At 54.1% G+C, this 10,500-nt stretch overlaps 1 protein-coding gene across 2 annotated transcripts in view; it reads right to left on the bottom strand.

Moving 5' to 3' along the window:
* Positions 1 to 737: 737 nt before the first annotated feature.
* FBLN5 (fibulin 5) overlaps positions 738 to 10,500 on the bottom strand; it is a 71,356-nt gene continuing 61,593 nt past the window's right edge. For both annotated transcript variants that reach the window (XM_005871199.2, XM_005871198.2), the window contains exons 10-11: positions 7,765 to 7,960; positions 738 to 1,576 (exon numbers count right to left, since the gene is read on the bottom strand). In XM_005871199.2, the coding sequence (XP_005871261.1) occupies positions 1,415 to 1,576; positions 7,765 to 7,960 (358 nt within the window). In that variant the 3' untranslated portion in view covers positions 738 to 1,414. The remainder of the gene's footprint in view (positions 1,577 to 7,764; positions 7,961 to 10,500) is intronic.

Below are 10,500 nucleotides of genomic sequence, written 5' to 3' on the forward strand. Positions count from 1 at the left end.
ATGATGAACCCTACAAGGAACTGAAAAAGACGTTGAGGGCAAGGTGGCTGGGACGTGGCCACCTTTGTCTCCCTCTCTTTACAGGGTTTCTAACCACGTGTTCTCAACTCCAACCGCTTATTAGAGTTTTTAAGATTCCCCATGCCTGGGCCCTGCCTCAGCCCAACTTAATCAGAACCTCTGGGAGTGCCGCCCAGGAAGTCAGTTTTTTTCTTAAAAGCTCCCTTCTTATTCCCCCAGGCAGTCAAGGGTGAGGGCCCCTGATTTAAAGTGACTTGAATAGATTCCTGTTCTGGAAGAGTCCCTGGAACTAATCCTCAGAACAGAGGACTTGCTAGTTTTCTAGTCAAATGAATAGGATTCGGGATTATGCTTCCCCCGACTTCTTCACCTCATTTCTGCTTCCCACCCTCGCTCCCCACCAGGTGCCTGAAGGATGATGATGATCAAGCTCTGGGCCAGCTGCTCCCGCCAGCTTCTCAGCACAATAAGCAGCTTCACAGAGAGCTAGAACCGGCCCAAGTGCAGAATCCCCTACGGTGCCCGGATGAACCACACACAGACTCTCTTCAGATACCTCATCAGTTCGGAGACCTCCGCCTTCCAACCCAGTTGGGTCAAAATTCGAAAGCAAGCATGATGCAGGGGTCCTCAGAGGACACACGGGGCTAAAAGGGAGAGGAGACTGAGTTTGGGAAGACAGAACACAGCATGTGCTCGAAGGCCTCTGGAAGGAATTCTACCACTTATTCTTTTTCTTTAATTAAAAACAAAACAAAACACGAAAACTCAAAATGAACAAAAAGAAAGGATTAAACAGTTATACAAGTTTCAGGACAACTCTAAACCTTCTTTTACGGCTGCAGATACCAGACGTGGATTTGGCATAGACTCTGTGAGAAGAACCCTTCGGTCCTGCAGTGGCTTCTCTCCATAGCCTTCTCTGTGCATACAGGAAGCGGACTAGCTACACACAGCTTCCCCGGGGGCTCTGTGGGCCTTTGCAAAGCGGCAATCAGCGCGTGGACGCGGGAGGGGGGGATGGGGAGGCACGGAGGAGCGGGGAGGACTCTGTTCCCAGTCTTTGAACATGAACTCAGACCCCAGCAAACCTAATCTATTTCTTTGAAAAATATGAAGGTAAACGGAAGGCCTGGAAAAATCACCGTGACCCTGGGGCCAGGGTGCCAAGGATAACCCTTGTCGATAACTGCACTGTAGGAACTGGGGCAGCGTGTCCTCCGATCGGCAGGTCTACGATAATGCAGGCGTGGCCAGGACAGCGGGGCTGACTCCGGGGGACGTTCAGCAGGAAAGGCGGGGCGTCTGTCTCCCTCTCATTCTCCCTCTCGTCGCTCCCCGTCTCCTGGCCCTTGGTGCTGGTGAGAGGCGTGTCGGAGGCTCCGGCCCCGGCTCAAAACGGGTATTGCGACACGTATATCCGCAGTCGGATCACGGAACTGCCCCTGAAGTTGATGACGGTGTTGACAGTGATCATCTCCAAGTCCAGCTGTATGTCCCGGGGCCCTTTGATGGGGCGTGTCATCACCAGGGTGGCACTGATGGGGCCTGTTTGCTGCGGACAGAACCGGGGGCATTTGTTAGAGAAGGCCTGGCCTGCCTGAAGGGGCAGGGGCAGCTGGTCCCCAGGAACAGCAGAGAAGGGGAGGAAAGCAGAGCTGTCCGTCGGGACGCGTGGCCTCCCACACGATCCCCACAGAAGGCCGGGTGGTCTGGCCGCAGCCCGCTCCCGCAGCCCCAATCAGGGTGCTTCCCCTGGCCCACTTCCGTCACACTGGAACCCCCTCGCTCTTCCTGGCTTTGCCCACGCTCCACCTGGCTCTTTCCTGCTAACTCTTCGGGTCTCACCCAGAAACATCGCTTCCTCCGAGGAGCCTTCCCTGCTTTCCTCGATCGAAGTCACCCCTCCTACCCACCCTCTGGACCCTCTGCCATTGCACCTGCTACTCTGCCTAGAATGGGAAGTATTCATGACCGTGTGTCGTCATCCACACTGTTTACTTGGACCACCTCCGATGTCCAGGTCCCCACTAGACCAGGAGCTCTGCAGAGATCAGATCTACAGGGTTAGGTTTGTCACCACTGAATCCCCTAACCACCGCTGTGGTGCCTGGCACACAGTAGGTGTTCAGTAAATATGTCTTGGATGAAAGAACAAAGGATTGATGAAACAGATTAACCTAAAGCTGTCACTTCACCTCTTGGGGCCCAACTCCTAATGGCCCCCAAAGCACCTCGGACTCTTAGATCTTCTGCCTCCGTGGATTGTCCATGTTGCCTGGGGCACCTGTCATTTGTTTATGAGCCTCCAGTTGGTTTCCATGCACAGCCCTAGAGACCGTAGTCACCTCCAGCTTTACCATTCTGCAACTATCGCTGCAGTGTTAATGTCATAATGTCACCTGAACTTTTCTCCTCCACTGAATCTTTTTCTTAAAGTCCTGAGGAGGGAGGGACAGCAGCCCGACATCAACCGAGCACCCACCACCACATGTGAGGCTCTCCTCTGGCCACTTGGATGTACATGTGCTTATGTCATCCCCATGGAAACCCCGAAAGGCCTCGCTACTCAGAGTGTGGTCCCTGGACCGGCAGCACCAGCATCCTCTGGGAGCTTGTTAGAGATGCAGGACCTCAGGCCCCACCTGTGACCTCCTGAGCCAGAATCTGTAGCTTAACACAATCCCCAGGTGACTTGTGGGCACACTAACTGGGAAGTGCCCATCTGAAAGCACAGACCCTGGCTACCGTATTAAAGGTGTCTCATTATTTCCCCATTTTATAAATAAGCACACTGAGGCCCAATGAGGTTAAGTAATTGCTCAGGGTCACCCAACTAGTCAGGGGCAGGGCTGAGGGATTTCTTTCAGGTGCTTCTGACTGCAATCTCCAGGCCTGTTTCTCTGCACAATCACCAGAAGAGCCTGGTGGGTACCACTTTTCCTCTCCAGCACGGCCCTTCAGGAGAGATGCTCAGGAGTCAGTGAATGGCCACACAGTGGGCCCCTGGAGAGGACACAGGGATATGCTGGACAATCGCTTCCTGCCAGCTGCAGAGCCCAGCAACTGAAAGCAACAGTCTCTGCAGAATCAAGAAGCTTGGCCACACCAGGTGTTTTATCGGCCTCCTGTAAAGTTCTGGGCATCCCCAAGCGCTCCACAGGCATGTCAAGGGTGGGGCTGGCAGACAGGTGCCAGCCAGGTACTGGGACCTCCACTGTCTGCTGGTGCAATTTCCTCTTGGCATCCGCTCCCTCTGTTCGCGTCAGCATCAGCGCAACTGGCACCTGCTCACGCAGAGGCTCGCTCCGACTTCCTTGTCAGCTCTTGCAAAAGCTGGGAGCCCTGGGCCAGGACTCCAGCGGGCACAGCCACACAGGGAAATGCAGCATTTACATACACAAATATCTCACCAGCTTTTATTGTTTGCATGAGCAAAGGCCAAGGGTTGAGAACCCTGAGCTGTGGGTAGCCCTCTGGAGGGGGAGCTGCGGAGCCCGGGAGGGGGAATGGAACAACTGGACACTTCCAAGTTGTTCTGTGGGGCTTTCCCGGTCAAAGCCTCCAATTTGGAAATAGCTACAGAGATCAGCAAGTTCAATCTCCACCCGGCTCAGACCGGCAGCAGCCAGAGAAAGGCCAGCCCCTAGCACAAGGGAGGACTCAAGTGCCTGCCAGGAGAGCTGAGGACAGCCACTTGCACCTCCTCTAGGCTTTTAGGGCAGAGTCAGGGCATTAATGAAGCAGCCCCTGAAAGCCTCCGGTCATCGATGGACTTGGTGGTCATTGGAAAATGATGGTGGTGGTGGTGGTGGTGGTGGTGATGATGGTGGTGGTGGTGGGTGGAGGTGGTAGTGGGTAGAGGTAGAGATGGTGGTGGGTAGAGGTGGGGGTAATGGTTGATACTATGCAGTTGGCTACGACCTTTCATACATCTCTTACTTGATCCTCCTAACACTGCAGTGTAAGTAGGTTAAGTACACTAATTAAGGTTACAAAACTTGCACATGGTACTAGAGCGCCTGACTCACAAAGTCATGCTCTGACCACTCTGCTCAATGATGAGGCCTCGGGACCTCTCCACTTCCTGCCGCCTCACAGCACTCACACTACTTGAGAATCACCACTTTGCATTGTAAATGTTTGCCTGGTTGGTCCCCCGCCCCCTTCCCCTCAGTGTGGGCTCCTCAAGGCCAGAGGCTATATCCTGTTTGCTCCTGAACTCTCAAGCCTGACGCAAAGCCACCTACATGGTGGTGCTGAATTAAAGCTGGTGGTGGAAGAAGGAATGAGTTACAGGATGGAGCTGGCCCTGGACACTGAGTGAGAGGCTGAGAGGTAGAGGGCTCCACTTCAACCAGCCGGACTTCTGCTGTGGGAGAAGGAGACCGTTCCACAGTGACCGAGAGCACCTGGGAAGCCTCCGGGATTAACCTGAGCGGTGGCCCAGGGCAGCAGGGCTCGACAGCAGGGTGAGGAGAGAGCCATGGAACGTTCCACCCTTGCCCATCCCAGTGGCCTGATAAAAACCGTCTCATTCCGTGTCCCAGGCACCGCGCTACGTGCATGATCTCATCTGATCCCAGAGTAAACACTGCCATCGTCCGTCTTCCTAGAGGAGGAAGCGGAGGCCCAGCAGGTTAGGTAACAGGCCCAAGGTCATGCGGTTGGCAAAGTGCAGGACTTCAGTGAGACGCTCGGCCTGGCTCCAGAGCCAACAGTAGAGTGACTACGCTGTAACTTTCTGGTTTATCTGTATACTCTTATTTTTCTTCCATAAATATGTAAAAACAAAGTCATATAAAAAAAAGAAAAATAAATTTTTAAAGACAACAACAGCGTGTGGCCTCCTGAGGAGGGTGCTGCATGCTGGACAGCTTGGACACGTGGAAGCCGCCTTGTCCGTCTTCCTCCTCCCATGCCCGCGGCCTCGGCACAGGCTCCCCACACGGAGCCTGTACTCAGCCCTCGGAACCTTCCCTCCCCGTCCCTCAGCTCCTTCAGCCATTCTCAGAGCAGGCCTGCGTCCCCTCAGCATCCTCTGAGTAAATACTAAAGAATGAGGGCCCTTCTCAAAGTCCTCCGAGAGGGCACACGCTCCGTGCAGCTCAGCGTTGTGAGCCTCAAGGGGCCCCTAGTTACTGCGACAACCCAGGCAGCAGAGGGAGCCTCCAGGAAGGAGCCCTCACACCTGCCCACTCCACCTGCAAGATAATCCCCTTCCCACCGTCACTCTTACAAGTCAGCCACCGGGGAACATTTGGGTCTGGGGGGATTGCAGTGGGTGGCATCCTGGGGAGCCCAGTCTTGCCTAGACAAGACCACCTTCTGCCGGTCTGCCATTCTGTTGGGAGAGAAAATACGGAGGCAGGTGGTGTCATTGAAGGTATTTTAACTCCCCAAGAGAAGCATCAGTGTGCCCTCTGATTGGGCCCCTGGTGATGCAAGAGGCCAGGCTGGTGAAGGCCAGTGGGCGAGGCTTCCCGTTGGGAGAGAAAATACGGAGGCAGGTGGTGTCAGTGAAGGTATTTTAACTCCCCAAGAGAAGCATCGGTGTGCCCTCTGATTGGGCCCCTGGTGTCTGTCCAGATGAGAGGCCAGGCTGGTGAAGGCCAGTGGGCGAGGCTTCCCACGGAAGCTCCCAGCTGTGGGTTTCTGGTGGACAGCTGTTGCTTAAGGGTTGGGGGAAAGGGCAGACATAAACACAGCTCCGTCTTCTTCATCTTGCAGAAGCGCCTCTCCCCTCCCCTCCTTCCATCTCCTCCCAAAGCCCTTGACCTTGCTACACGGGCCTACAGATGTTGGCTTCACAGGCCCTGTTATCACACATGACCTGGCCCTGTGTGGGTCTTGCCAAAAACACGTGAGTGAGGACGCAGGCACGACGCCAGCACCTGGGACCTTTTCTAACCTGTTCGAGCCTCTGTTTCTGAGACCTCCCTGTTTTCATAGTCGCATCCCCAGAGGCAGGGATTGGAAGAGTCTGCCAGGAGATGGGGAGAGGAGAGGGAGAGAGCTCAGACACGTGGCCCTCTTGCAGGCCTGGACCCTCCGCCCTAGAAGTGGATAAGCTCTCATGGCCTATCTTTCTGCGTAGAGCTGCCCACAGTGACTCTGGAGGACCACCTGCTGCATCTGTTAGAAATGCAGATTCCTGGGGAATGCTCCCCCCCCCCAAGATATCTGGTCCTAAGCCCTGGAACCTGTCAATGTTACTGTATAAGGACAAGGAAACTGCGGGTGTGATGAAGTTAAAGACCTGGCCACAGAGCAATTATCCTGGATTCGCTGGGTAGCCCGAAACCCAAACACTAGTGTCACTGTGAGAGACGGAAGGCGATGGTTGCACAGAGAGGAGGCGGCCCCGTGCCCCCGGAGGCAGAGGCTGGAGCGATGTGGCCACAAGTTAAGCGATGGCAGCAGCCACCAGAAGCCGGAGGAGGGACGGGAGGCATTCTCGCCCGGAGCCTCCAGAGGGAACACGGCTCGGCCAGCACACGATGTCAGCTCAGTGGAAGTGGTTTCAGACTTTTGGCTCCAGAACTGCGTGCGAATAAATTTCTGTTGTCTTAGGCCACCAAGTTTTTGGCAATCTCTTTCAGCAGCCATAGGAAACTGGCATTCCAGGCCTCGGCCGCCATATTTTGGATTATTTTGGATAATTCAGGTAATTCCAGATTTTCTGGAACCCATTTTTGGGCCAGTGCCCAAATTCTCACAGAAATGAGAAAAACATCTAAGCCCGTGGGCGCTAAGAGGCACCACCACCCGAGGTGGCAGGAGGTAGAACTGCTCTCTCTCTCTGAGCTAATGCGGCAGCCCCGTGTGGCTACTGGGCACTTGAAATATGGCTGGTGCCACGGAAGAACCTGATTTATCATTTTATTTCATCTTAATTGGTTTAAATTTAAAGAGACCGTGGCTACTGTGTCGGACACGCAAGCAGAGCCCACCGCCGCCAGGCGCGCCTTTCTATTCACTGCAGCGTAGGTACCACGTGGGCGGGGGTTTGGGGATGTTTTACAAACCGCCATATTCCCAGTTTCTAGTTGTGCATAGTAGGCACTTGATAAGCGTTTGTCAGATGAGTGGGTGGATAAGAGGGTATGTAAATGCCTCTCCCGTGGGATTGTCGGAGGAAAGAGGCGGAAAGTTGCATCTTGGCCTAGTTTCTCGTGGCACAGACAAGGATGCCGAGGCCCACAGGGGAGAAGTGGCCCTCGCAAGGCCATACAGAACGCTACAGGAACAGCACCTTGGAGGCCTAACTCCCCTCCCCTCTTCTCTGCCCTCTCTACCCCAGCCCCTCCTAGCTGCACGCTGACCTGTTTCTAGAAGCACGTGCCAGGCTAGGCGACATGCATGGTTGAAGACAGTGACCATCTGCCCGGCTGGCGTGGCTCGGTGGTTGAGCATCGACCCATGAACGTTTCTAGAAGCACGTGCCAGGCTAGGCGACACGATGCATGGTTGAAGACAGTGACCATCTGCCCGGCTGGTGTGGCTCGGTGGTTGAGCAACGACCCATGAACCAGGAGGTCACGGTTTGGTTCCCGGTCGGGGCACATGCCCAGGTTGTAGGCTCGATCCCCAGTGTGGCATGTGCAGGAGGCAGCCAATCCATGATTCTCTCTCCTCATTGATGTTTCTCTCCCTCTCCCTCTCCCTTCCTCTCTGAGATCAATAAAAATATATTTATTAAAAAAAAAAGAGATAGTGACCATCGCTCGCCACCCCTCTTACCCGCATATAGAATTCTCTGCCCTCATTCCCAGACTTGATCTGGAAGATGTAGTAAGCGCCGGGGTAGCGGGTGGTGGCTTGCATCTGGAAGATGTCAGCCGGAACGGAGCGTACGGACACCACGTCCATGTCCCGGTACAGGATGGTGAAGGGCTGGTCTCTGCAGCCGGTGTTCTCGGCGGGACACATACAGCGGCTGTTGACAAGGGGGACCGTGTGAGAACGTGGTCAGTCCTTTCCAGTCGCTGGTCGGAACCACTTCCCCGTTTAAAACATGAAAAGGAGGCCACCCCGTCTTTGTCATCCAAATGCGGTAACCATAGACGCCTCTCCTTTCAAACCTCTCCGGCACGTAGGCGAGCTCTCTGTTTCCTAGAGAATGTCCCATTCTGGCCAATCAGATATTGTTCTGACTGGAGTATAACCCGTGGGTGTCTGGTTTTCGGAGTCCTGGCCCACGCAACTCACGTTTCTCATGTGCTTAGTCAGTGAAATGTGCCACCATGGCACAGCCCTTCACTTCCCCAGCCATACGCACTCATTAAGAAATTATACTTCATATTTCTATACAGAAAACAATGAGTTATAACAGTGAAGAAATCAAGGTCACTCCAGCCTTGTAGCCTTTGCACATGCTGTTCCCTCTGCCCTTCCACTCTCTGTTACGTTAACATCCACTCACCTTCCCATTCCAACTCAAATGTCCTTTCCTCAGAAAGGCTCGTAAGCACCCAGTCTAGACCAGGTCCAACCTAGTCTTTCATTTTGCAAATGTCTGCTCTCCCCGTTCATAGCACCCATCACAACCTACGATGGTGTGCTCCTGTGTGACGGTACGTCTAACGTCTTTCTCCTCCTTTACTCGAAGAGCAAAGCCCAGGGCACTCAGCACCGTGTTTGGCTCGTAACAGGATCTCAACTAACACCTCAATGGTTGTGTAAAAGCATTTTTAAAGTTTTGTTCTTTAAGGCTGCATCGAAATTGCCAAGTCAAATGTCCCCGGTGCCAAATGGTCACATTAAAAGTCACACGAAGAACTGTTTCCTAGAAGACGTTGGGAGGAGGGAGTGATGGCTCCCAGCTGAAGAGGACCACAAACAGCTGGGAGCGGTGGCAGGGAGCTGAGATCTGAAAGGCGGGGCAGATCCCGTCTGCGTGGCAATGGGAGGAATGGCTTCCACATGCAGACAATGTGTGCGTGAAAGCCGGAAGCGGGACACGCCGGGGTAAAGGTGAGCGCATGCCCTGTTCAGGTTGGCAGGAGTACAGGACACCTGGGCAAGGAAATGACCTGGAAGAGGTGGCTGGGGTTGGACTGCGCTGGGACCTGGAGGACGGGTCACTGGGCGTTTGCAGTGGCCTGCCGGGGACCCACCGTAACACCAGCTCAGTGCTGCCAGCTGAACCCGGTCAATTTCCATGCCACAGACCGGGGCAGCCTGGAGAAACCCAGAGAGAACTGGGAACAGAAGGCGGTAGGAGTAACCCACGGCTCAGCTCTGCCACAAAGGGCCCTGGGACCAGAAATACGAGACTCCTCTGCAAAGGGTTGCTTGGGAGCATAGCTCTGAGCAACAAGCAAAGACAGCTCTAAAGGACCTGTCCCTGCTTTGTTTTCTTTTGTCAGTTTTTTTTAAATTTTTTTTTCTTTATTGATTAAGGTATTACATATGTGTCCTTATCTCCCCATTGCCCCGACCCCCCACTCATGCCTTCACCCCCCCTGGTGTCTGTGTCCATTGGTTAGGCCTATATGCATGCATGCAAGTCCTTTGGCTGATCTCTCCCCCTTAACCCCACCCTCCCCTACCTTCCCTCTGAGGTTTGATGGTCTGATGGGTGCTTCTCTGACTCTGGATCTGTTTTGGTTCATCAGTTTATGTTGTTGATTATATTCCACAAATGAGTGAGATCATGTGATATTTATGTTTCTCTGACTGGCTTATTTCTTTTGTCAGTTTTGATCCGAGGGGGAAGCACACGGCTACGCCAGGACCTCCTCTGAGATGCTGCATTCCTAGAGGACACCAGGGGCATGTCCAGTGCATCCCAGGGCTGGGGCGGGGCGGGGCTCAGGGTGGTAAATGTGTCACCAGCAGAGAGGAGGGCAGAAGAGGCACATGCATGTATGTGTGTGTGTGTGTGTGTGTGTGTGTGTGTGTGTGTGTCTTCCCGAGGAGGAACTGAGATGGTTAAACGGGGACTAAAAGAAAGAAGGAACTCCTAGGAGGCCACACACAGGAAAACACTGTCCAGGGCTTTCAGCTGTAGAGGTGGTCTTCCCTTTAGTTCCGCCCCCAATTCCAGTATTTGCCATCTGGTGAGCTAGTAAACAGTGAACATCGTGACACCGGAAACGTGAATACAGGAAGCTAAGTACCCGGGTGCTGAGAACTTTCTGGTGACATCCCCCGCTCCTCGCTGCTCACAGTCCAGTCCAGGGAGACTGTCCGTCTCCCCTGGGAGCCTGTTGGAAAGCCAGGCCCTCAGGCCACCCCAAGCCCACGGAGTCGGGACCTGCACTCTAACACGACCACCAGTGGGGCCAACGCACAAGACGTCTGAGAAGCCCAAGCAAGAATCCCGTGTATCCAGAGCCAAGTTGTCAAAGGGAAAGAAAGTTCCCGAACTCTCCTCTTGGTCAGCTCCAGGAATCTTCCTGTAGCTCTGGCGTGAGTGGGGGAGTGATTGAGGACTGTGTGCTGTGTGTGTGTGTGGCTGGGCTGGGTGGCGGG

This window comes from Myotis brandtii, unplaced genomic scaffold (genome assembly GCF_000412655.1).
Source record: "Myotis brandtii unplaced genomic scaffold, ASM41265v1 scaffold332, whole genome shotgun sequence".
NCBI lineage: Eukaryota > Metazoa > Chordata > Mammalia > Chiroptera > Vespertilionidae > Myotis > Myotis brandtii.